Source organism: Cnephaeus nilssonii (assembly GCF_951640355.1).
Source record: "Cnephaeus nilssonii genome assembly, chromosome: 4".
Lineage (NCBI taxonomy): Eukaryota > Metazoa > Chordata > Mammalia > Chiroptera > Vespertilionidae > Cnephaeus > Cnephaeus nilssonii.
Window position 1 is genome coordinate 46,654,682 of NC_137075.1, and position 26,593 is coordinate 46,681,274.

The 26,593-nt window shown below is 49.0% G+C and overlaps 1 protein-coding gene across 3 annotated transcripts in view; it reads right to left on the bottom strand.

Moving 5' to 3' along the window:
- Nucleotides 1-26,593, bottom strand: part of FRMD5 (FERM domain containing 5) — a 280,502-nt gene that overhangs the window by 35,067 nt on the left and 218,842 nt on the right. For all 3 annotated transcript variants that reach the window (XM_079768023.1, XM_079768021.1, XM_079768022.1), the window contains exons 2-4: nt 9,039-9,143; nt 3,927-3,969; nt 3,619-3,697 (exon numbers count right to left, since the gene is read on the bottom strand). In XM_079768023.1, coding sequence (XP_079624149.1) covers nt 3,619-3,697; nt 3,927-3,969; nt 9,039-9,143 — 227 coding nt within the window. The remainder of the gene's footprint in view (nt 1-3,618; nt 3,698-3,926; nt 3,970-9,038; nt 9,144-26,593) is intronic.

Sequence of the window (26,593 nt, forward strand, 5' to 3'; positions counted from 1 at the left end):
CATTGTGCTATTTAACACACACACTCTCATCTAATCCTCACAACAAAGAGGTGACTACTGGTTTTATCCCCGTCTCACATAGTGTTGCTTGCCTGGTCACGCACTAGTTAAAAGAAAACCTGGGATTTGAACCTGGAGTTTTTGAACCTTCTTTGATTCCTTAGCCCAGGGTCAGCAAACTACAGCTTGCCACCAGAGGTTTCCATGAAACAAAATACAATTTTATTGGAACACAAACATGCTCATCCCTTTATATATCATCCATAGTGCTTTTGCTCTATAATGGCAGAGACGAGTAGCTGTGACAGAGAGCAGATGGCCACAACGCCTAAAATACTAATACTCTTGTGGCCTTTTACAGAAAAAGTTTCCAACCCATCTTAGCCTAAGCTGGGCTCAACTGATATTCTTTGAAGGAATAAATGACGTGAGCACTCTATTCATTCATGCATATATGTGCTCCCTCTGCTAGCATTGTCTTGAGCACCTGCTCACACATGTGTCAGGCAATGTGCTTCCTTGGAAGGCGGGTCCCTTTTGTACTCAGTTTCCTCTATTACTCCATCTTCCCAAGGCATTCATACACCCGCAGTCCCTGCTAAAAGCCAAATTTGGTGCCTAATCCCCATTTTCTCTGCCTTGTCTCCAGCTCAGACAAGAAAATCTATTTATTACTTTAAAAAATGACAAAAGAGATTAATCAGGATTTGGCCACTAAATTTATCCTCTGGGAAGAGTCCAAGAGATAAACTGAAGCGTAGTTCTTTACTCCCTACTTCATCCCCTCCTCTCAGCCTGGCTTTATGGGAATGGCTGAGACGGTGGTGAAATTTAGGAGCAATATGGCTAGGAAAAAACACACTGACAGCTAAATTAGTTTGGCAGGAAAGTGGTGTGGAGGGCTGTAAGCCAGGAATGAATTATGGGTATTGAGTAAGGCTGGGGCAGGTACCTGCTGTTTTAAGATCAGCGGGGATGTGAACGAGGAGAAAGATGCTGCTAACTCTAAGGCCCCCACTGAACGCCTTGGGGAGGGGGAGGCAGTCAGCCTGTGACTAACTCTCCTGACGCGCTTGGAAATTGCATTCTAGGAAAGGAAGGCTGGTGAGATGGAGAGAGGGGAGAAGGGCGGAGGATGGTCAGCACAAATGCACGCGGATGGGGAGGTGCTACACACTTGTCAGTGTCCCTGAAGTCTGCTGACTCACTGAGAGGCCTGGCCGCGGTCCCCCTACTGCGCTGACCAGGACGTGGGTGATTACCTAAGATGGCTTTCTCTCTGGGTTCTCAAGTTAGCTGCTGAAGTGTTAGGGCTCTCGCTGGCAGGGAAAGGGGACAGAAGAGGTGAGGGGATTATCAGGAAAGAAGCGCCTTTCACATAAAAAAGGAGGAAAAGTCAGAGCTAGCTGTACTTGTGCCCCAGGAGCAGAGCCCTTGGGGTCCACGGACTGTGTAACCAATCGGGCAGTAAACAGGTAACAAGCCTTTGCACCGTGTAAGACCCTTGGGGGGTATTAAGAAGTGCAAGACCTTGGATAGTGATTCATCCTTCCAGCAATTCTAGGAGGTAGCTCTTGCTAGCCTCATTTTATACATGAGGAATCCGAAGCCCAAGGAGGTTAAATATCTTATGTCCAAGGCCACATAATTAAGAAGTGACAAATAGGACCGGAGCTCTGGGTCTATGCTGCTTCTTGGGTAGTTGGGTCTGTATGTTAATATTATGCGGTGACATTTGATGTAGAAAAGTATGTCGTTAAGAGCGCCTCCTAAGGGCCAAGTTCATCCTATATTTTTGTCCTTTAATCAAATCAGAAAGTGCCTGTGGTGCTCTCACTGGCTTATATCAGACCAGCCCCTCACCCCACTGTCGGCCAGTGAGGTGCAGACCAGGCAAAGCTGATGTGTGCTGTTAGGAGGCCAGGGGCGAGGCTCCAAGCAAAGATGTGTTGAATTTGCTCTGACATGTGGACAGGGGCGCAGACTTCTGGATCTGTCCTGGTATCATCACCTCTTTCAATAGAAAGAGGGAGGGAGAGAGAGAGGAGGGGAGGGGAAGGAAGGAAGGAAAGAAGAGGGGAGGGGAGCGAAGGGGAAGAGCGGGGAGGGGCGGGGAGGATGTGCTCAGACCTAAGGCAAACACTAGAGATCATGAGCAAGGCAGGTTAGTGCTTTGCCAAAACTCCTCTCTGTTTAAGTTGTTAAACATAGTAGTTCTACCCTCACTGTTCTACTTAAAGCTACAGGATTGCTTATTAATATGGATGAGCTTGATTTTTAGAAGCAAAGTGGGAGCCACATCCACCTCCGTGTGGATGAGCAGAGCGTGTAGTTCCTACGTCCAGGAAGGAACATGAGGTTCGATTCCACCTACACCCCCCCTGCCCGCCGTGTTTCAAAGTGGGTGGGTGTGCACCGCTCCACACCGAGCAGCCCGCTGTCCTGATCCTCTGACCAGATCAGAAGACCCCTCTCCCTCCGCGGCCAAGCCACCTTCCCTCCCACCCACCCCTTTGCTTCCTGTGTACTGCCTGTTCCTGTTTCTTGCTCTCTTCTCTCCCCATTTCCTCATCGTCCTTTTCAGACAAACTTCTGCTCCTTTTATTGGACGTCAAGGTAGTGGCAGGCTCTTCAGAACATGAAGAGAACATAAATCCATATTCTTTCTCCCTTCTTCCCCCCTCTTTTGTTTTAGATTATCTCAAGTAGTTCAGGATCTAGAAGTAAATCGCAAAGCCTTACAGGATGGACAGCCTACCTCATCCCCGTCTTTGCTTCTCTCAGGTGTGAGGGAGGGGATGGAGTGGGCGGAGCTGTTTGCTCCTCAGCTCTAAGATTCCCTGGCACGGCCTTTTCACCTGGGCCTCTCCTTCTACAAGGTAACAGCAAGGTTTTGTTTATGTCAACATTAGATCTTTCTGGTATAAAAATTAAGGATCCCTGTTACATAGAGTTCCTAAATCTCCGAGGCAACACTTTTAGAGTGAATTTGGCTCCGAGATACAAAACCCTGGGGAAGCTTCGAAGCTCCTACTCGCTGACCCTCTCACAGGATGGCCGTGGGCACAGGAGCGCTTAGGTGCTGAGTGAGATCGAATCCATTCCCTGCGGCCGTCTGCTCTCCAAAGGACACAATGCCCGCGATGAAGAGCTCACCGGGGACCTGATCCATCAGCACGCTGGCACTGACCCACTTCGATTTAAAATCCTCAGTTATTTCCCAACTGGTTCTTCAGTGTCATGCTTTGGAGTCTATTCCAATCTCCCCCAAAAGCAGCAACACAGCCCTCTCCAAAACGTCCACGGTGGCCACATCACAGGTAAGAGAAAAATATGCATTTGATTCATTCGTTACTCCAGAGCCCTCTGAGGAGGTCTGGTTCAGGATGATGTGTTCACCCTTTCTGAAGAAGGACACTCCCTCTGTTCCAATTTACTGAGCGGGTGAGCAAGGAGAGCACGTGGGAATGAAACACAGCAGTAAGGTTATAGTTAAGAAGAATGCCTTGCCTATAAGAGTTAGGAGCTTCCAGCATAGAGGATCTGAGAGGTTACAGTCCCTCTCTCCTGGCCTCTCCAACAGGTCTTAGTGCTGGAGGGAGGTATGTTTCATCTCACCTGGTTATCTCTTCCTTCAGGGCAGCAGGGTCTGTAGGGTAGAACTTCACCCGGAAACACATGGTGAACGGAGGCTGGGCTGCAGAAAAAAACAGGTGCCTATCAGGGAAGACGCTCTGGTCCAGAGAAGACTGCGCTCCCCTCCCCACCGGGATGCACGGGCCTCTGAACCCTCAGAAGAAAATCCTCAGGTGTTTAGGGCCACGTATACCCAGAACAGTGGAAAATTACCAAGACTCACTGCACGTGGGAGGTTTCACCCCCCTCCCCAGGGGTAGGGCTCGAGTCTTTTCTTGGGGAATACTTACATCTCAACTGCTTCACCACAGATTTCGTAAACTCCAACCAGTGCTGAGAGCGAGAACACAGAACAAGAAAACCCTAATGAGAAGCAGTGTCAAATATAACTTGTTTAACCCAATTTAAGTCACCAGACAGACTGTAGCCCAGGGTGAAAGCAGCCCAAACGCTTGTGATACGTAGGCCTGGAGAGTCAAGAGTGATAAGAGTTTCTGAAAAGCTCCCCGGGAACCAGCTGTGAAGAGGAAGGAGTTCCAGCTTCAGATGCCATTTCTGGGCTTGTCTGGCAAGGCCACCTCCTAGAGCAGGGTGCCGAGGTCCTGATCCACGTTTCTGGCACACCAGTAGGCACAAGTGAGTGTACGTGTGTGTGATGGGGACCGAGTCCCGTCTGGCTTGAGTGGGGAAATACTGGCTTTAATGGGTTGTATGTATGTGTGCTACATGCCAACGTTTTTTGACAGGGGCTCTAGAAAGTACTGACAGAATTTCATAAATGGTGAGAAGGTAGGGATGGCTGTGTATCTTCCATCTTTGTTTGAGTAACAGATTGCCCAGCCCTGTGTGAGAGAGGCATGCTCAGGATTCCTTGGCAAAGTCTGTCTCATAAGATAACTGACCACAACTGATGTATAGGATCCTATCCTGCATCCCTTGGAACTTCATGGAGGCGGGACATAGTAGCAATGCATTTCCCCCCAGGGTACTTATGCTTGGGGAAGGAAGCAATGAGACCATTCTATATGTTTCCCAGTCCTACATGGATGCTTTATAAATGCATCATTGATGTTTGTTGCTGTTATGCTAATCAGGAACCTTGACAATTTGCAGGGAGCTAGAACTACTGTTACTTGGGTTTGGTTATCTGGAAGTAGCTTAAAACCATTAGTCATGAGCCCTGTGAGGGCAGAAAACTGTCTTGTTTACAGTGGATTGCCCGTGCCCAGCACAGTGTGCAGTATGCAGCTGCCAAAGGTTCGAAGGAACCAGGTCCATACCGCCCTCCCTCCTTTCTGGCTACTTCCATTTAATGTTACCTCTTGGCAGAGTCCTCCCTTTGCAGGAAAGCGGCCAGGGCCACGCAGACGGCATCCTGGCCTCCCTCGATTCCCAGCTCTCACCTTCTGGGCTGGGCATGGGTTATGCAGTTAATGGACCCACTAAGAGCCAGTTCTCTCGTCAGCTCCACATGGATAATCTGGGTTGACATTCTGCTCTCTTGCTTCCTCTGATCTGAGTTCCCATGAGGCTGGCAACTCATTATAGCCACTCAATGTGGTTAAGAGGTCCTTCTCACATTACCCGGCCCACGGCGGCCCGGCTTCACCGCAAGGCGAAGGCAAGAGATGAAATTGCATGGAAACAATGGGGCTTCCAGGAGGCCTATCGGGAACTTTGTGCAGGGAGAAGAGCCCGCAAGTGTCTGGGACCCAGTAAACAGAACGCCCTAGACATCCCCCTGACAGATGAAAGTAAATCAACAAAGAAACTAAGAGGAATGACTTGTAAGATCCATTATGAGCAGAAGGCAGATGGAGCTGAATGACAAAAAGGCTATTCCCCTTGGCAAGAAGCTGGCCAGAGGACTTTAGGGGTGAAAACTGAAGAAAGGAGGGAGGCTGGAGGAGAAGGGAGGGGTGGGAAGGGAGTGGAAAGTGGTCACAGCTTGCCCAAGAGATTTTAAGGGTCTGGTAGAAAAATCTTGAAAGGATCCCAAGAATATGGTGATAGCCAGAGTTACGTTTTGCATCTGTCTGGCTAAGTCTGGGTCCCAGCATCACTAGCAAACTGTTAACATGGGTTTGGGGGCGAGGGGTCAGGAGACGAGGAGAAGACTCCGAGAGGGGAGTGTGCTCCTGTCTTTGGGTGAATAAGCCAACATTCAGACTCTAGAGGCTTGAAAGGGTACCTCCACCTTGAAAGGAGAGGCTGAGAGCAGGCCGAGGCCCTGGGCCTGAGCCGGGAATTGGAAGAGGGTGACTGAGGGCAGCTCCTCCCCACGGAGACCCCTGCAGAGCAGCAGGGAGGAGATGGATGGAGCGCTGGGTGCAGCCCGCCTGGTGCCCTGGCGGGGGGGGGGGCGGCGGGGAGGGAGGTGTTTTACTGCCTCACTCTAGGGAGCTGGGATCTTACCTCCTCCAGCTCTATCTACCATGAGTCAGTAGATCTAGGATGACAATTCTTTACTGGGCCGTTTCCACACAGCTCTCAGGAACCCTCCCGGCCTCCCTGTTCTCCTTACCCCTCACTAAAGGCAAAGGATCATAACAATTTGGAGGCTCTCAGGTATGAACTCAACATGGAGCTTTAGAAACCATACAGGCTCTGGGCCGGACAGGTCTGAGGTGGAGACAGGTTTTGCCACCTGCCTCAGGCAAGTTACTTAACCTGTCTGAGACTTTGTTCACTAATCTGGAGATGGATGATATAATTGTGGATACTCATCTCATTTGTGGCAAGAATTAAATAGCATATGTGACGTCCATAGCCCAGTGCCCGATACAACTCAGTGCTCAATACCCATCCGCTGAAGGATTTAGCTCTGTGCTCAGTGCAGAGCCCAGCACACTGCAGCCACTCCATAAACGTTTCTCTTTTCCCCCATTTCCTTACCTTTCTCTGTCTCCTGCTCTTAATCCTCATCACTCCACATACTCTCTTATTCTCCTCAGGCACATTCTGACCTAACTTAAAAATAATGAACAGGACACTGTGCCCTTTTTTCCTCCTATGCTACCCTCTCTGGGACACGAAGAGACAGACCTTAGGGTAACTGGCCTTCCTTCTCAAGGAAAGACAGCTCACACCAATAGAATACAAAAACCAACAACAAAGGACCCGCTGTAAAAACAGCCCATTATCACACAGCTCATGGACACCGACAGTGTGTGAGGACACAGCTGCTCGGTGTCTGGCACGTCCTGGAGGCTCACCCTGTGGTCCAGGGCTAAGGGCAGCAATTATGTCAAGGCAGTGGAGCCTTTACAGGTGAGGGACTGACTTCACACGACCTTCCAAACACGGATGAGGCTCAACACTCTGCTGAGCCAGGAGTAACAACACCTGTCAGCAAAGGGGGCGGGGCTTGTCAGAGTAAAAGGGCGCAGTCCTTCTGAGTCTCTCCTAAAGCTCAGGTGTTTAGCCCTAACACCCTGAATGGGACCTGGAGACACATGGCGCAGAGCAGCAATTTGCAACCGGTGTGTGGCAAGAAGTTCTGAAACATGCAATACCCGACTACTTAGTCAGGGGCACTGACCTCTTTTCCCTTACGTTGTCAAATAAAAAGATGACAGTGTGAATGAACCAGAATTATACTTGGTTTGTTTGTCAGATTGGCAAAAAATATATATTGTTTTGTGCACTGCAGAATTTTAGTAATTAGTTTCTGTGTGCCATGAGATGAAAAAGGTTGAAAACCGCTGGCTCAGAGCATCAAAGAACAAAACAGCACCTGACTCCGGCCTGGTGTGAAGTGCCCATTCATTCGTTAGTTATCTGTGGCCTGGCCATGCTGGGGGGCTGCACCCTCCAAGGCTCCCTCCAAAGTCCCTTAGTGGTGACAGAGATGAAGCCCACGTTTGGAGCTGTGAAGAAAATTAAAGGGGGGTCCCTCTGGGATTCATGGTGATCGTGTTTTTGGAGGCTGGTAGACAAGACTGGGTGGTGGGCAGGGATGTAGGGAAGGGAGTCCCTGAGGCCTGAATGCTTCTGCATACTGTCCACTTCATGCCAGACAGTACATCCCCACAGATAGCAAAGGGCTGATGGACAGCGTTGTAGAAACTGCAGGTGTCTGCTAGTGGGCCACCTGGGCGAGTGGAGGGGAAGTACGGCACTACTAACCATAAGCTCGCCCTCTCATCACGCCCTCGGCAAATAGTTCCCGCATACGACCCCCTTCTAGGCCCCTGCTAGTGCCATGGGATGCAGTAATGAATATGATAATGTTCATGCCCTCACAGGACTTACAGTTTTGCAGGGGACACAGGCAATCACAGGGCATATGGGGCACATAGGAGGGACCCTCGTTCAGAGTGGGGCTTAGGGAAGACTTCTGGAACAAATAAAAGTCTAGGCTAAGACCTTATGCGTGAGAAGGCATGAGCCAAAAGAAAAGTGTAGACCGTGGAGAAGTGAGGCAAGGGGATTGTATAGGTCCGTGGTCGGCAAACTCATTAGGTCAACAGAGCTGCAAACCGCGGCTCGCGGTATAGGTGAAGGCTCTGGGAAAAGACAGGGATGACATGGGGGAGCCAGAGAGCAGTCTGGCTGGGCCACAGCAGGGAGGAGGAAGGTCAGGGAGGTGAAGCTGGAGAGGTGAGCAGCTGCTGGGGATAGTGGACTTGTTCTTCTACCTTCAGGAGTATCACAATCCTTGTCAGTGCCCTGTGTCTGTAGAGCCGACCACACAGCCCTGTGTCTGTAGAGCCGACCACACAGCCCTGTGTCTGTAGAGCCGACCACACAGCGTAGAGGATAACAAGAATTGCAAGACTTGCAAGGCCCTGAAAGGCCTGTGCCAATTTGGCTCTTTGTCCTGCTCAGATTGGGGTGGGGTGGCACCTCAGGTGAGGTCCATGTACTAGAAAGGGGGCAGGAGCGGTTCAGCCTGTGACCTGGGCCCTGAGACCACAACTCTAGCTCTACCTCCAACCGGGCAACTTTGGGCAAACCACTTCAGCTCTCCAGGCTGCCATTTCAGCTTCTGTAAAATGGTGAGCAACTAGGTGAGCTCTGCTACGGTGTCTCCAGGTCTCAGAATGTGATTAAAGAAATATTTTTGTTTATTTCAGAGAGGAAGGGAGAGAGAGATAGAAACAACAACGATGAGAGAGAATCATTGATCGGCTGTCTCTTGCCCACCCCCCACCGAGGATCGAGCCCGCAATCAGGGCATTCGCCCTGACCAGTGAATTGAACTGTGACCTGGTTCATAGGTCGACACTCAAGCACTGAGCACACCAGCCAGGTTCTCATAATAGGATCTGAAGAGATGACACTTACCTGTAGGGTCTGGTTGGTCCCTGACTCCTGAACGCTGAAGATGAGTGGCAGTTCAAAGCGTCAGGCTTATTGACCAACCCTCTCCTCCATTTGTGCTTTGAATTTTGACTTACCCGCTGCTTATCTGGGTCCACAAAGCGGATCCCAAAATAGTCTTTTTCAAGTAGGTTCAGGTGGTGGCAAAGAAGGTCAAACAGGTACTGGCCTTTGGCATCTCTCTGCAAGGAAAGAAAGCTCCGTTGAGAAACTAGAGGGCTTCTTCAGTGGGACTCTGTGCTGATGGTCATTAAAAATCATTTTTAACACTTGTGTGAGGATATGGGCGGGGCGCCTGTCCATAAGAAGTCCGGGAGTTAGGGGAGCCTGGTTCTGATCTCTCATGCACAAAGCTTTCTAGGGCGTGTCAGTGTGGAATGCACCAAGAGCAGCTGGCTCTGCCTCTAAAGTGTATATTCTCTCCATCCCATTACCAACCTCATAGGTGAAGCTCACCGCCATCTCTCAACTAGGTCACAGCCAGAGTCTTCCAACCCGTTCTCTGCTTCTGCTCCCACACCCTCTCCACACAGTGAACAGGCTGACCACATTTTAGTCTTTTAAAAAACGTGTCTTTTTAAATAGAATTTATTTATTTATTTATTTATCCTCACCCGAGGATATTTTCCATTGATTTTTAGAGAGAGTGGAAGGGAGGGGGAAAGACACACAGAGAGAAACATTGATGTGAGAGAGACACACATCGATTGGTTGCCTCCCGCATACACCCCAGCCAGGGCCAGGATGTAGCCTGCAACCAAGTTACATGGCCCTGACCAGAATCAAACCTGGGACCCTTCCATCCACAGGCCCTATCCATCCCCAGGCCCTATCCACTGAGCCAAACTGGCTAGGTCTGTTTTTAATTTGAGAGAGAGAGGAAGGGAGAGAGAAACATCAATCTCTGCCTCCTGCACAGCCCCTACTGGGGATCGAGCCCACAACTTGGACATGTGCTCTGACTGGGAATCAAACCAGGGACTTCTGTGCATGGGATGCTCAACCAGCTGAGCCACACTGGCCAGGGCCGCAATTTATTCTTTTTTGCTGAATAAGTAATAGAGATACCTAGTAAGATATTCAAACATACAAAAGTATGTACTACGAAGAGTAAGTCTCCTAGTCACCTTGTGCCTCAGTTCCCCTCCCCAGAAGAAACCCCTCCCCAGGTTCTTATGTATCCTTAGCGTGGTATAACATTACAGCCACCCCTATATCCATATACATCTCCTCTTTTAAAAATACATTGGCAGCACATTGTACTCTCTTCTGTTTCTTGGGATTTCCCCCCATTTGGGGAGTCTTGCAAATCCTGCTAAAGCAGTATGAATGGATAAGCCTCACAGCTGTTGTTATTTTTCCCTAATAGAAAAGTGGAAGCCTCACATTTTTAACTGCTGCAAACCACTGGAATGAACCTAAATTTATCTACCCAGCCCCATGCGGATGGAATTTGTTTCTAATCTTCTGTTACAAACAACGTGGCAGTGAGCACACAGTGACCTTTAATTACATCACCACTCCTGCTTCATTCACACCGTCACTGGCTCCCCATTGCTCTCAGAATAAAGCCCTCACTCTGATCTCGGCCTCCAAGGCCCTACAAGACGACCTGGCTCCTGCCTCTCCTCTGAACTCGCCCCAAATCCCTCTCCTCACTGCTCTCGGCACAGCCTCTCTGTTCCTAAACGCTCCAAGGCGTTTCTGCCTCTGCATCTTCGAACTCCCTCTGCCCGGCACGCTCTTCCTCTAGCTCTTCTCACGCCACTCCTGTCCTTGAGGTCTCCGCTCAAATGTGCTCTCTGCAGAGGGGTCCTCCCCTATCGAGTAGCCCCTCCCAGCTCCTTTCCATCTCATTTACCCTCTTCATGTCCTTCATGGCTCTTACAGCAATCTGTAATTAGCCTGTTGATTTGTCTACTTATTTGTTGTCTGTTCCCTTTCTAGGCTATAATATTCCTTTTTTCAAAAAAAAAATTTTTTTTATTGATTTCAAAGAGGAAGGGAGAGGGGGAGAGAGAGAGAGAGAGAGAGAGAGATAGAAACGTCAGTGATAAGATCGAATCATTGATTGGTTGCCTCTTGCGCACTCCCCACCGCAGATCAAAGCCGAAATCCGGGCATGTGTCCTTGACCACAGTTGAACCTGGGATCCTTCAGTCCACAGGCCGACGCTCTATCCACTGAGCCAAACCAGCTAGGGCAGGGGCTATAATTTTTCTGAGGGCAGGACCCCTCCTCCTGAACTTAGCACAGGGCCTGGCATATGGCAGGTAGATCCTCAATAATTATTTGTTGATTAAACCAATGACTGGATGAATAGAAGGTAGAGGGTTAGCTGACAGTTTTCTCAAAATGTGAGGAAATTAGGCCATTTCTAAACCCATAACCTTCTCCTTCAGGGACCTGCCTGGGAGGTGGATGACTCGCAGGAAACTGTCAGGACATCTGGAGCTCTGTGAGCATCGATCTGTGGGCTCGTCCCCAGTGGTCTCCACAGCCCAGATAATCATCTCTGGTGGCTGGGTCTAATTCTGCATGCAAATCGAAGTTGTCTTATAAGATCCAAAGCATGTCACCTGTGCCAAGGCCATGGGCTATTACAGAGGGCCTGGCTCTGGTCCGTGAAGGTTTGCACCTCACCTCTTCCTCTTCTGCTGCCTCACCCTATACTATCCCGGGAGAACTAGGGCAGAGGATCACATCCCTCAGCAAAAATCCTAAGAAACGTATCCTTAGAGGACTGGGAGGAGAGTGGGAGGAAGCCACGTAGGCCCCCCTCTCTTCTGCTGGCCTCACACTCCCTCTCACAACATAATCCTGAGGCCCTGGGCCCCACTCTCCTCCTCCCCACCCCCGCTTTTGGTCTCCCACCAGAAAGAGCTACTTTCAGGACAGAGACCTGCTAGGAGTCACACTGGGACTTCTGGGAGGTGGGCCAACGACCAGGTCTTTCAGAGGATTCCATCAACAACTGTCATTTTTGGCAGGGCCTGCCAACCATTTCCTTACTGACGCCCCAGCATGTGGGAAGAGCCTAAACTCATTGTTAAGGTTCTTCTGGGAGTAGGGGAACTAATTTAACGCTACCCTAAGCGGCATGTCCTGTGCTATTATCCTTCTCAGAGCAGCTGAAAAGGAATATTAAGAGACAGTCTCTAATGGTGAATATTTTTCTCTACAAATTTTACTTTGCACCAAGCTGGGTACTACACTGTGCCCAGCTGGGGTGAGGGATAATGGCTGAAGAAGTTTGCTTCCATACATATAACCACCACATTAGCAGGAGCGCGGGGTAGGCATGGGGAAAACGTGCTTCTGTGATAGAAATCACATGGGCTTTTCATAAGAATCATGTCTTCCATAAAAACAGCTCCCGCTCATGGGCTGGCAGCTCAAACACACTCACAGTTCTCCAACTCAGAGGAAGAAAAGGAAGCCGGAAGTTATGAAAACAGACATATCCCATTACACATTCCCTTTATCAATTTTTTAAAAAGGGATCTTTTTTTCTTGTGATTTCTTAACATCCTGTGAAACCCCACCACGAAGTCCCAGTTCCCCTGGGTTCCCATTTACCAGTGGAAGGTGCATGGTTCTGAGCCGAAGGCTCGGCTCCTGTGTGGACTAATGAAGAGAAGCATCTTCCTGTGTTGTTTCTCCAAGGTGGGAGGAGGGAGGCGAGGGGAACGGCAGGAGAGGTGGGAACGGAGCTCTGGTTATGGCAGAATTCCTGAAGTTTACATTCCCAGCAGGAACACAAAGGCAGCATCGCCTCAGAGCCCTGCGTGGCACCTTCAAAGAGGGTGACGACCTGCCCCTCTTCTGAGTCTGAGGCTGGTGGGGTGGCCTCAGGCAGCCTTGGCGGGGAGCGGGGGCGGGAGGGGGGTAACAGTCAGCTGAACCCTCCTGGTGGGCTTCCTAGGACAAGCTGTTGGCAGGGACAGGAGTTTAGGAATTGTATACTACCTGGCTTTGTGGTCCCCCTGCACGTCCAGATGCAGGCACTATCCTAGAATCTCCTCTCTGTGGCCTCCCTGTGCTAAGTCTGGGGCTTTCTGGCATATTCTGTGGCAGCCAGTCTTCTCTTTGTTGGATGGCAAAGTCCAGGGAGTTCCATCTTCTTTACCCTTGGCCTGCAGTTGCCCTCACGCTATGGCTAACCCATGTGTGTGTCATTGATTATTCTGGAGAAACAGGCCTGAGCGTTGACAGGTGATAATTGTTTAGTTGCAATGTCCGGGCTCCGGGCCTGAGGATGTTCATCTTCAGGACAAGGGAGCTGAGGCAGAACTCCCGCACCAGCTAACCTTCGGAGGGGATTCTCTTCCAAAGTCATTGTTGGGTCAAACTAACTTATTAAGCACATTAGGAAGTAAATTGGCATCTTATGAACCACAATGGTACCCACATATGAAAATCAATGCATATGAGTCAGCCCATTTCATCTCTCTATATGGTGCACAGAATGATTCATGAGCCCCTAAGAATCATTCTGGAACTCTGAGGTTGGGAGAATTCCTGTTCTTGCTCCTCCCTGGGGCTCCTGGTTTGGGTTCTCATGGTTTGTCTTTAGGGAAGGGGCTGAGGCAGCAAGCAGTGACCCAAATGAGTTAATTGTATTTTCTGTCTCATAAACAATACCCTGGGGCAGGAGAGTGGTTTTATTTGAACCCCTTATAGGGTCAATCCCAGGGATGCTGGCAGAGTGCATCTCCATGAGCGGGGCTAACATGTAGAAAGCCCCCCACTCATTAGGCCTCACCTTGTTCTATCCAGCTTACCTGCGAGGCAGGCCAGTTTTAAGAGCAGATTACGTGAGTCTTAAAGAGGGCAAGTGTGAGCCGGACTTTCTCAGTTCCCAGCTCCATGCTCTTCTAGGGGAGCTGGCCTTGGTTTCATGGGACCTTAGAGGAGGCAGAGGTGAGACGGAGGGCAGGGGACCATGCACACCTGCAGTCCCAAAGCACAGGAGTCCAGGGTGGGGAGGGGCCTCGCCAGGATGGGGTGACCAGAGGGTGAGAGCTGAACAAGTTGTCCTCAGAGGCCTGACAGGGAAGGGGTAGGCACCAGGGCTGGGATGGCACCTTGGCCTCTATTCTAGCTTACCTTTCTATTTACCACAAGTGTCTTTTAGGCCAAAGACTTCCTTGCTTTCCTTACCAATGTCCTCTAAGGGCATGTGTGTGCCATGTCTGCCAGGATCAGGAGCAGATGCTGTGTAAAAGCATGTTAATGCCACAGAGGAACAGCCACATTAGTTCATCTTCTCAGGGCCATGGCATGAGCACAATGAGCCGAAAAGTGTGAATCTATTACTGGGGTGCAGTCCCACCTCCGTGTTCACACGCTACACCCAGCCTAGCTGCCCCCGAGGGAGGATAAGGGGCACAAATGCTAGCAGCAGGGCCCCAGATTTCTTAGCCTCAGCACCTACCACACTAATTTGTATTTTCTTTGACGGGAGGGAACCCCTACTGAGCTCCTGGCCCAGGATCCCACTTTTCTTGCCGAGTCCTAAACCAACAAAATCCGTCCAGGAACTGCTGAGGCTGCGGCTAAAAAGCTCACTCTGGGAGAAGATGGGGAAGTCATTCCGGAGAGAAATGCAGCCATGCTGCCTTCCATAGCAGATTGTCCCAAATGCATCAGGGCCACGCCCAGGTGTGCCGTCTGGTCTCTACTCTCAGAGGAGATGGACTCCAGGACTCAGGCCGGCAGGATGGGGCCTACCAGGCACTCGGTATCTAGGCTATAGAACCAGGAGGCTGCTGTGGGGCCAGGAGGCCCAGCCCCAGTGCAGGGAAGTCAGAGTTCAGAGGGAGAGGGGAACAGTGCTTACCCAGACTCCTGCAGCCACTGGCCTCACCTAGTCCTTAACAAAGGCAACAACCTCTTGCACCAATACTCCCCAGTCTACATGCAAATTGAGGGAGTTAGGTGATTTTCATAATGCCAATCGATATCTGCAGGTTCAGATGCCAGGCATGTGGCGCCTCAGGGAGCTGCGTTGGCAGTCCTTGCTTGGGTCAGAGAACTGGCTTAGCTCATTGTCACATTGCATGCAGAGGATGTGCACATGGGGCAGGGAAAACACAGCCAATCTGTGTGCAAGTAAATGTCATGGGAGGGAGGACTAAGTGTTTTGTTAGCACAGATGGCCCAAAACAGACTCAACAAGGGCAATTAAGACCCTCGAGCAGAACCTTCAAACCTGCTGCTGAATAGCTTGAAAGCGCAGGGCTAATGAGAGGGCTAGACTTACTGAGATATCAATGATGGTGCTTCAAGAGCCAAGACATCTCGCCCTGCTGGCTTGGCTCAGTGGTTGCGCATCGACCTATGAACCAGGAGGTCACGGTTTGATTCCCAGTCAGGGCACATACTGGGTTTGTGGGCTCTATCCCTGCTGTGGGGTGTGCAGGAGGCAACTGATCAATGATACTCTCTCATCATTGATATTTCTGTCTCTCTCCCTCTCCCTTCCTCTCTGAAATTATACATATATATCTCAAGGCATCCCCATTCCTATGTGGATTCACTGCATCTGAAAAGAAAAAAAACTTGAGCTGGGCCTGAAGAGAAGCAAACCGGTTTCTATTTCGCACAGTGAGGCCACTTTTCCAGTAAGGTGACTCAGAAGCATCACTGTTTCTTGCTATTGATTGAATATATTTTGGACGTATTTTTCCAGCCAGTGCTAAATATCTCAGAGGACTAGTCATGCCATAGCTGCAGGATTACTGAAAACTCAGCCAGGCTTGTTAGGAAAAATTCATTACTTCGTATTTGTGAGAAGTGCATAGTTCCCCCAACCCCTCTTATACACACACAACCCTCTCATATAGCTAGGCCTCTCACACAATGTTGCTTCAGATAACTTGTGAAGAAAGTCCAGAATTTTGGGATAAATAGACTTCTTGCTCCTAATTAATTTTACTACCTTTTTCTCCCCCAAGGGAAAATGCATATGTTATTTGTCAAATCTGAGGATTTCTGGAGTTGTAAGGAGTGGTCTTGGTCAGGAGAAATATGGCAATATCAGCATCTTCATTGTTTCTGTAGCTATTCCCCCAACTTCCCTCCCCCTCAGCAGAAAGCTGGTTCCCGGTCAGTACCAACAAATGTGATGGATTCTGGGCTAGACATGTCCCAGGAATGCAAGAGGCCAGGATTTTTGAGTCCTGGTGCAATCTCTTTTTCAATTTGTCACTCATGTCCCTTAGGAGCTGAGGTGGGGGCAAAGATAGTAGAGGGGAGGGCTCTGGGAAGGCGAAGGCATAGAGGATGCGCACCAGGGTCGGAGTCAAGGCCCTGCTCAGACCTTAATCTGTCTGATTCCATTTCCTTAGCTATAAAACAAGACTAATATACATCTCTCAAAGGATAATTGTGAGGCTCAAACAAGACACATCCTATATAATAAAAGGTTAATATGCAAATTGTTGCTTCAGGAGTTCAACTGACCACTCCCTATGATGTGTGCTGACCACCAGGGGGCAGCGCAGAATGAAGGAAGGCCCCATCCAGCAGCTGGCAGCCCGGGAAAGGAAGGCCCCGATCGGCCCTGATTGCCGATGGACCTTACCCATGCATGAATTTCGTGCACCAGGCCTCTAGTAAAATATATAAAAACCCTGTGTATTATTCCTACCAACGTCCTCTGTCTCCTTGACCTCTCCCTTTAGGTTGAATGGATTTGCACCTGACAAGACCTTAGCAACGAGACTGTGCGCTCAAGGAACAGAAGCAAGTCCTCTTTAGACAAGAACACTTGGTGGGTCCTGGTACATGTCCACTTGTGCTGTGCCCCCAAGCTTATGGGGACAGCCACCAGTTGGAAAGCTGTCCTACAGGGCTCTCAAAGAACAGACTGGCATCTTCTCCATACCCCAAGGCTATTTTCCTCAGACTGGGTTGGAAGGAGAGTAGAAAAATATTAAATATATGTCATCAAACCAAACCCCTCAAGGGCCTGGCAGCTTCTACTCAACACCATAGAGACAAAGGCAGAGATTCTTACGATACTCTCTTGACATGCTCCTAGCACCCCAGAAGGAAGAGTTGAGTGAGGTGGAGGGTGAGATAACAATACAGTTCCAACAGACACTATAGCTTTTATTTTATTTTATATTTTATTGATTTTTCACAGAGAGAAAGTGAGAGGGATAGAGAGCCAGAAACATCGATGAGAGAGAAACATCGACCAGCCGCCTCTGCACACCCGCCACCGGGATGTGCCCGCAACCAATGTACATGCCCCTGACCGGAACCGAACCTGGGACCCCTCAGTCCGCAGACTGACGCTCCATCCACTGAGCCAAACCGGTTTCAGCGACACTATAGCTTTTAATGCCCTGGCATTTAGGAAAAGAAAAAAGCAATTGGCAAAATGTATTTCATTAAATTAAACCAGACCTTCAATCTCTCTCTAAAAAAAAATAAAAAAATTGGTTCTCTCTGGCATTAAAGTTACTGGGGCTAACTGTAGTCTCAAATTCCTCTCCCTGGAATCCTATACAATCCCATACTATCCTATATAATAAGAGAGGAATATGCTAATTATACGTTACGCCATGCGGCGTAACAACCGACCGTGTAACGACAGGATCACTGATCTGCAGGAGGGTGGGGCAGTGAACTACAAGCGGGTGGCGGAGAGCTACAGGAGGGGGCAGGGCAGCAAGCTAGGAGGGGGGGGGCGGGGAGAGCTACAGGAGGGTGGCAGAGAGCTACCGGCGCACAGATTTGTGCGCAGGGCTACTAGTTGATAGATAAAGGGGAGGGATGGACAAGTGGAGGCCATGGCGCTCTGATAGGAGTCCCAAGTTCCACAGAGCTCACCCAGGAACTCAGCTGCTGGCCTCCCTCGCTAGGACCAGCCGGTCATTCTCATTGTTTCTCCTGAGAAGTGCAGCGAAGACTCCCTTGAGAAGTCCCTGGTCATAGCAGCTAGAACCCAGAGGTGGGGCTCCAGGGCCTGACTCTTGCTCTGTGGTCCCACTAATGTTGCAAAACCACAGTTATAAATGCTTCTCTCCCCAGCGCAAGTGGAAACAACCTCACTAGGACAACAAAACGGAAAGTCCTTGGGGAGGAATGAGCCAGCTGGGGCCAGGAGCCAGCTGTGGAGAGATGGGTTAACTGCTGAGTGAGGCCTGGGAAAGCAGTAGGATAAACACCAAATGTTCCAACAGTGGCACTCTGTCCCAGTGGGGGAGGGGAGCTGCGAGGGCAGGCAAGGTAGGAGACAGATGGCTAGCTCACTTGAGAGTAGTTTCCTTAATAAACAAATTCAGAACCACACCATGCTCTGGAACAGTGGTTCTCAAACTTGAGTCTGCATCAAAATCACCTGGAGGGCTGCTCACACACACAATGCTGGGTCCCCCTCCTAGAGCATCTGGTTCAGTGGATCTGGGGCAGGCCTAGTAATGTGCATTTCCAACAAGTTCCAAGGCGATGCTGATGCTGACGGTGTGGGGAGCAATGGACTAGATCAGCCTGTCTCCAGCACCTGTTGGTCACTATCAGCTCTCGGAGCAAAGACTGCTGGGATAGGGGGAGGAAAAAAGGATATTTGATCTCTACTACAATGCAGCTGTCAGCACACTTCTCACTTTTCACTTTTCACTCAGTTCTCACGTTTTCACCTACCATGACTACCAACTTCAGAACATCAGGCTTGTCAGCTAAATACCACAGGGAAACTCTGCTCCTTCCTGCCAGGGTCTCCAATTCTGCCTTTCACGGCAGTGGGCAGGTGCCCCATTCTGGTTGGAAAGTTCAAGTCCCCAGTTACCATTCCCTTTCAATGGCTAAGTAGCTCAAAACTCACTGCACTTTTGCCATGAACTAGATCACCAGAGCACAAAGCTAACAGTTATTATCAGACCTACGTAACTCAGAGAAAGTGCTTCCTTCTCACCTCAGTTCTGCTCTCGGTGGCAGGAGGTCTGTCCCAGGACACTTCCTCCTGGCCTCTAGGAAGTGGATGGGAGCTGCCCAGACCTCTGCCTGCTGCTGCCTCTTCCCTGTATCTGTGCTCTTTAAGCTTTTGTCTTGGAGTCATGACCAGCCTTCTCCTCCCTCGCTCTTCCCTGGGTGGGAAGTGGATGCGTATAGGATATGTGCCCTGAGGATGTCCTTCCAAGGAAAGAAGCCTGTGCTCAGCTTTGAGCAGGGAGTTTGGGGCAGGAGGGAAGTGATGGGAGTAAGGAAAGGCAAATTCTGATTTTGATCTCTTGGGCAAGTCATTTCCCTCGCGGAGCCTCAGTTTCCCTGTGTAAACGATTTCACGTCCCGTTATGTGCCCAGATTCTCTCTCTCTGTTATTAGTTGACCAGAGTAATCATACTCCAGGTCCATCTTGTCTTAAAGGATGACAAAAAGGGAAGATTTTTAAAAGAAGGGTAATTAGGTAGCTTTACAAAGTAGGTATTTATTAAGATGTTTATTGCAGGTTTAATTCATTAGAAAACTCAGGGCCATTGCTCAAAGTAAATATAGCGAGTAACTAAACAATCCATTCAATTCTAGAATCTGCCTCCAGCAGGCCTGAGACAGTGCAGACCATTATGTGAAACTGTTATTCTGCTAGGAGTCTGGTCATTTTACATTCTGCTGTGAGCTACGGAAAAACCCTGTTAGATCATCCCGTGCACGCCCCCAGACTTGTACAGTGAGGACTGTTCCGGATCTTCCCAGAATGCACCTGAGGCTCTGCCTCCCCCTGTTCTCCCAGGCCCATGGTTTCCTAGGCTACACCCAGGTGGCAGTGGGGCTCCCGAATTTCTCTCTGGAAGGGTCTTGGGGTGGGGGTGATGGAATAAAGTTTTATTTGCATGGCCCCATCTATAAGACTGAGAACTCTTCAACTATCCAATAAAGAAGGGATAGGGGATGACGCAGATGAGAAGGGGCTGATAAAGTGTCCCTTCACCTCATCCTGCATGATCCTAAACTCACTTCGAGGCAGAGCTTCTGAACCTGGGCTGAGGTAAAAGTTAAGGGTGAGTGCCCGCGGTCCCTGAACTTGTTCGTTTCCTGAGGGTTCTCCCAGGTGTAATTCCTCAGTGGCTGAGCAGCAACGAGTGCCTCTTGGTCTATAAATAATTCTTGGGTTTGGAAATGTATCACCTAATGTGCTCTGGGTTGGGGCAGGATGACCAGACCCTCAGGGCATCAGGTAAAACCATGGTCTAGGCCAGTGGTCGGCAAACTGCAGCTCGCGAGCCACATGCGGCTCTTTGGCCCCTTGAGTGTGGCTCTTCCACAAAATACCACGGCCTGGGTGAGTCTATTTTGAAGAAGTGGCGTTAGAAGAAGTTTAAGTTTAAAAAATTTGACTCTCAAAAGAAATTTCAATTGTTGAACTGTTGATATTTGGCTCTGTTGACTAATGAGTTTGCCGACCACTGGTCTAGGCCTTGCAGTGTGAAGGAGAGCAGAGGGGCAAGAGAAGTGGCCTGAAGAGCAGGGGTGAGTGCAGGAGAGGCAAGAGCCTTAGCTCAGCAGTTGCCCCTGAGGCCTCTGGCACATCCCTGCCACCACTGAGCCTTTGCATGGCAAGGACACCAATACGGAGACCAGGAGACCCCTCAGGGCTGCACAGCAACACTGGTCGAGGTGTCACCACTGAAAATATCTTGCACATCTGCTGCAAACTCAGTATTATGTAATTTGAAGGCCAAGAAAAGGATGACAAACCATTAGGAAAAACACTCAAGTCAATATACAGCTGACCCGTGAACAACGCGGTGTGTAGGGGCACTGACACCCTCCCGCCCCGTTGAAAATGTGAGTATACTTTTGACTCCAGTTGGCCCTTCACATCTGCAGATTCAACCAACTGTGGAAACAGTATTTTCAATCCACACTTGGGTATCTGCCGGTGGGAATGTGAAAATACTGTTTTGATCCTTGGCTGGTTGACTCTGCAGGTAGGAAACACATGGACATGAAGGGCCAACTGTATTTATTGAAAAATATCTGCATATAACTGGACCCACTCAGTTCAAACCTGTGTTGTTCAAGGGTCAACTGTATGTCTATCGACGGCCTCCGTTGGGCAAGGCGCTACCTATGCGTTTTCAGGGCTGCGGGGACATGGGCTTTAGAGACATCTGAAAAGTGACTTAGGAAAAGCCCGCTTCCTTCCCCTCATCTCACGGCCCTTAACTGTCCTACGGCTGCCCCGCCCGTGTTCATGTCCACTTTCCTCTCCATTACCTGGAGAGATGGAAGCGTGCTATCCAGTGTTTGCACTCAGGGTGCACATGAGCCTTGTGCTTCCCGAGGAGCATCTGCTAATTAACTACGAAATGACGTGGCCAGGCTAATAGCGGAAGATTAGCACTAGCTAATCTTATGAGCTCTTCCCTCCTGGGTCTTCAACTCCTAAAACCCAGTGAGATGAGTGTAGGAAAGAACTGAGAAGAATCGTGTTGGGGTAAGGCTGTTCCTGGAGATGGAGTCCCCGTCCAAAGCAGAAATTCATTAACTCTATTCATTTCAGGATTGGTCCCCCAGGTATTACCTTTGGTCTAGTTTGCTGTACTTGAGAGGGACAAGGGCTCCCAGCCTCAACATCATCGTGAACCACACAGATGCCTACAGCACAGCCCAGCTACCCATACAGTCACGGGACACAGAAACATGGCTCTGCTTCTAGGAAGGTGGGGGCGGGGGAGAGGAGGGTCCCTTGCCATTGGATGGGGAATGAAAAGTTCAATAATCCCGGAAAAGACTAATCATTACACCTGCTTAATTATATCGATGTCAATCTTGTAGCCAAGTTCTTTTTAGGAAGTTGATGTTGGAAAACACTTCCATGTTTCTGGGTTCATGTGGGCTAGGATTTAGGATGTTTTTAACTTCTGGAAATTATCAAATGCCCTGGTATGGGCAAATCCATTCTCTAGGGCAGTGGTCGGCAAACACATTAGTCAACAGAGCCAAATATCAACAGTACAACGGTTGAAATTTCTTTTGAGAGCCAAATTTTTTAAACTTAAACTTCTTCTAACGCCACTTCTTCAAAATAGACTCGCCCAGGCCGTGGTATTTTGTGGAAGAGCCACACTCAAGGGGCCAAAGAGCCGCATGTGGCTCGTGAGCCGCAGTTTGCCGACCACTGCTCTAGGGAATCTCCTCTTTCCCTTATAGTTCTTTCTGAAGCTCTGCCTGTCTTTCTAAAACATTTCCTGACACCTGGTCAAGGTGTCACAGGGTATTCTTTGGGCTTTAGCGCCTCGGATCACTGGTTAACAAACACAGGACTGGATGCCTGCCTTACCACTTGTCACAGGTCAGGCTCCTCAGGACGTGTACTCTGGGAGGGAGTCTAGCATGCAGGATGTTTTTAAGGTGTGCTCTTAGGATCATGGAAAGGACTGAACAAAGCTGGGATGGGCAGGGGGAGAAGCTGAGCTACGACGCAGGCCTATTGTGGAGTCGACTGAACCATGGGAAGCTCTGGAGCTAGAACGACCCTTCAGAGTTGTTTCGAGTTGTGCCAGAACAGCCCCGCCTTCTGTACCCCTGCCTTAAGCAGTCCTGAGTAAGGACCACGGCCAATGACAAACCCAGGGGGACCGGGGGGGGGACATCTGAGTCTAGCAAATCTCTCTCGACACAAACCCAAAATCACAACTACCATTTCCTAAGAGCCTACCAAGTGCCAAGCATTCTACAAGCATTATCTTTAGTGCTAAGAACAATCCCATTAAAAAGGAGTTCTATTTACCCCCATTTTACAAAGAGGGAACTAGAGCTCAGTGGAGTTAAGTGACATGCTTAAGACCACACAACTAGTATGTGACCTCAAACCCTGGCCAGCCTTTGCCCCAAAGTTCACACTCTTCCCATTATACTGAACTCCCACCCGCTGATTTTCTCACGTGGCTCCTGCACAAGTCGCCTACAGCTCCCTCCTTCTGTGTAGCTTTGGGTTGGATTTGTAATCCTCTGATTATATGTCTAATTATGTGGCTGAAGATTAGCAACAGCTAATCTTACCTGGGCCCATTGCTTGAATTCTTTTCTGAATTCTTTGGATCTCTTAGACATGGGCGCTATTGGCCTGCTTCACACAGAAAACCACTCTTAGAAAATGTCCAGATGCTGGGCTTCCAAGGGGGAAATCTTCAAAACCTAACAGAAAACCAGTGACTTAGTCAACCATATTTGAAGATGATGAATAAGAATGAGCAGCATTTAAAGCTAGATTTCTTCTTACTTTTTTTCTTTTAGGTTTTTGGGTATCAGAACATTTCCAAATTTCTAAATCCCAGAGATTAGATATCAGCTCGTAACAAATCCCAACACCCCCAGACTGGGCAGCTGTGCCATGAGCTGGATGTACGAGAAGTTACACGAACCCTTTCTATATCCCCAAAGGCAGTTATCAATCTTGTTCTTCCTTTGTATACTCCAGAGAGCCCTAATCTTCAACATGATGTGTGTAGGCCAGAGGAAGTCATTGGCTCATTACAAGAAAAGCTGCCGCCTCAGCAAAGTGATACATCATTGGCAAGTTTGTTTGGCTCTGTGGGTTTTCTCCCCAGGTACAGTGTCTCATATGTCGTCGTCTGGGCTACTCTTTTCAATTCATCAGAGATGCTTTCTTAGACATGCATGTGGCACCTGACCGTGTAAGTGGCCCAGTTAGCGGAACAGGCTCTGGAGCAGCCTCCTCATGTATTCAAGTCCTCCCTGCACTTCAAGTAAGAATTCTTTCGAGGCCAAATTACTTATACCTACTCTCCCTGCCTGGAGACTCTAGAGATGAATGATGAGTTGGTTGCCTCAATTTTCCACTAACTAGAGGTGAACACAATTTTCGGGTAGGAAGAATCTCTCACAAATTATAATGGGATGATATAGTGTATTATAACCTTAATATGCACAAGGTACAGGGATAGTTTGATGGAATGAGACTACCAGAAAGACCACACAAAGAAAGTGATTTACAAATTGAGTCCTGAAGAATATGTAGAAGCTTGCCAGCCGAGCAGTGGCCAAACAGCAGGGGCAACTGTGTGTGCAGAGCAGGGCATGTTCTAGGAATTTTAACCACCTGCCCTGGTGTAAGGAGGTCTGCTGAAGAAGATCAATGTGGAGAGACAGACAAGGGCCCGGTGGTGAATGGGCTCGTATGGCATGCTAAGGACTTCATTCTTCAGGTGATGGCAAGGGGTAGGAAGACTGAGTAGATTTCATGTTGCTGGAGGAGACTGGCAGATGGTAAGGAAGGCCAGTTGGAAAATCACTATAAAAATCCAAGTGAGCTCTGAGGGGCACCCAAACTAAGATAATGGCAATGAGGATAAAATGTGACGGGTTAAAGAAATATTTAAAGTGGTAGAATAGTGTTTAAGTGACTAATTTGAAGAGGGGTGTGAATGAGAAGTAGGAATGGAAAATAATTTCCACAATTTCAATTCAGCAAGGAGCCTGGAAGAATAGGTTGAAAAGCTATCTTTAAATAGAGCGTTATCATGATGACTTTGGTGAATGGGTCATTAATTCTTTTAAGGCTCTGACTATTAAATTAATTAAGGGAAGAATTAAGATTTCTTAGATCAGTCATTACATTGATTTGTTTTTAGAGTACACTGTTTTGGAACATTTTGTCTTTTAAAAAAAGGTTTGCTAGAATACTTTTTTTTTTTCTTGTCCATAACATGGTTGAATTCAGTTATCAAAGCACAGAAATCATCCTATATAATAGAAGGCTAATATGCAAATCGACTGAACAGTGGAACGACTGGTTGCTATGATGCGCACTGACCACCAGGGGCGGGGGGCAGATGCTCAACCCAGGAGCTGCCCCCTGGTGGTCAGTGCGCTCCCACAGGGGGAGCGCCACTCAGTCAGAAGCCAGGCTCACGTCTGGCAAGCACAGCGGCGGTGGCGGGTGCCTCTCCCGCCTCTACGGCAGCGCTAAGGATGAGCGGGGAGCAGGCCTAAGCCATCAGTTAGACATCCCCCCAGGGCTCCTAGGCTGCGAGAGGGCACACACTGGGCTGAGGGGACCCCCCTCGAGTGCACAAATTTTGTGCACCAGGCCTCTAGTGTTTGTGCAAATTTCAGATGCTCTCTTCTGAGCTTCCATAGCATTTGGGGCATATCCTCCATCTTACGTTGTAATTATTGACTAGTTTGTCATGGAGACAGGGCAGGTGGGACAAGGGCGTAGTCATACTCCTTTTGGTATGCCTAATCCTTGAACTACAGTGGGCACTCAAGAAACGAATCTTGACTGAATAAAAGCTGTGACAATAAAAGTAGTTGGGTATCTCTACAAATCCCACTCCAAGTACACTTTTCCCAGACTGGCCAGCAGAACTGAAACTAACTCTGCACAAAAACTATGGGGATGCTCCGGCTCCAGCAGCTGGGTCTCTGCACTAACTTCAAGTTGTATATTGGTGGAATTGACCAAGGAGAGTCAATCCAGGCACAGAAATATATCTGAAGATTTAGCCCATCAGCAAAAGCTATAGAGGCAATATTTTTTTCAACTCTTAAGATTCTGACTCAAAAAATATAATGAGAAAATTACTGGTGCTCATGTTTATGGTCAAATTAACCAGTACAGGTGCAAAATGTTTTCACTTGAAGTTGAATCTCAAAAGCCTCATTTGAATTTTCTCTCACTCAAGGATATTGTTAGAAAAAGCCAGGATTGCTAGTACAGGGATGAAGGAAGAGGGTATTTCATCTTTGGTTCTTCTAAGTTGAATGAAATATTTTAAATTAATCATCTCTGTCATTAGGAGATTTATCCATATGCTCTTTACAAATTACAGTTGCTAGAAATTTATAATTTAAGAATTTATGAAGGTAAAAAATATGGAATTCCAACTAATATCTGAAATGAGAGCCTCAAAGACAAGAGTCCCTTGTCTCTGCCCCCTCCCTCTCCTAAAGCAATCTAGTGTAAGGGCTACCGCTGAGAGGCAGACATTTCCAAATGCAGTAACACTGAAACTCAGTATGAGTTTTAACAACTTTTCAGAGTTTATGGGCTTTGACAATCTAAATTTAGATTTGCTTAATGGAATGGCTTTGCTTTAAAAAACAGATTTTATCAAGGGCATTATAACCCTACTAGAAGCCCGGTGCACGAAATTCGTGCACGGCGGGGGGTTGTCCCTCAGCCCAGCCTGTACCCTCTCCAATCTGGGACTCCTGGAGGGATGTCCGACTGCCCGTTTAGGCCCGATCCTGGTGGGATCGGGCCTAAACGGGCAGTCGGACATCCCTCTCACAATCCAGGACTGCTGGCTCCCAACTGCTTGCCTGCCTGCCTTCCTGATTGCCCCTAACCGCTTCTGCCTGCCAGCCTGATCACCCCCTAACTACTCCGCTGCCAGCCTGGTTGATGCTTAACTGCTCCCCTGCCAGCCTGTTTGCCCCCAACTTCCCTCCTCTGCCAGCCTGGTCACCCCTAACTGCCCTCTCCTGCAGGGTTGATCACCTCCAACTGCCCTCCCTTGCAAGCCTGGTCCCCCTCAACTGCCCTCCCTTGCAGGCCTGGTCCCTCACAACTGCCCTCCCTTGCAGGCCGGGTGCCTCCCAACTGCCCTCTCCTGCTGGCCATCTTGTGCCGGCCATCTTGTGTCCA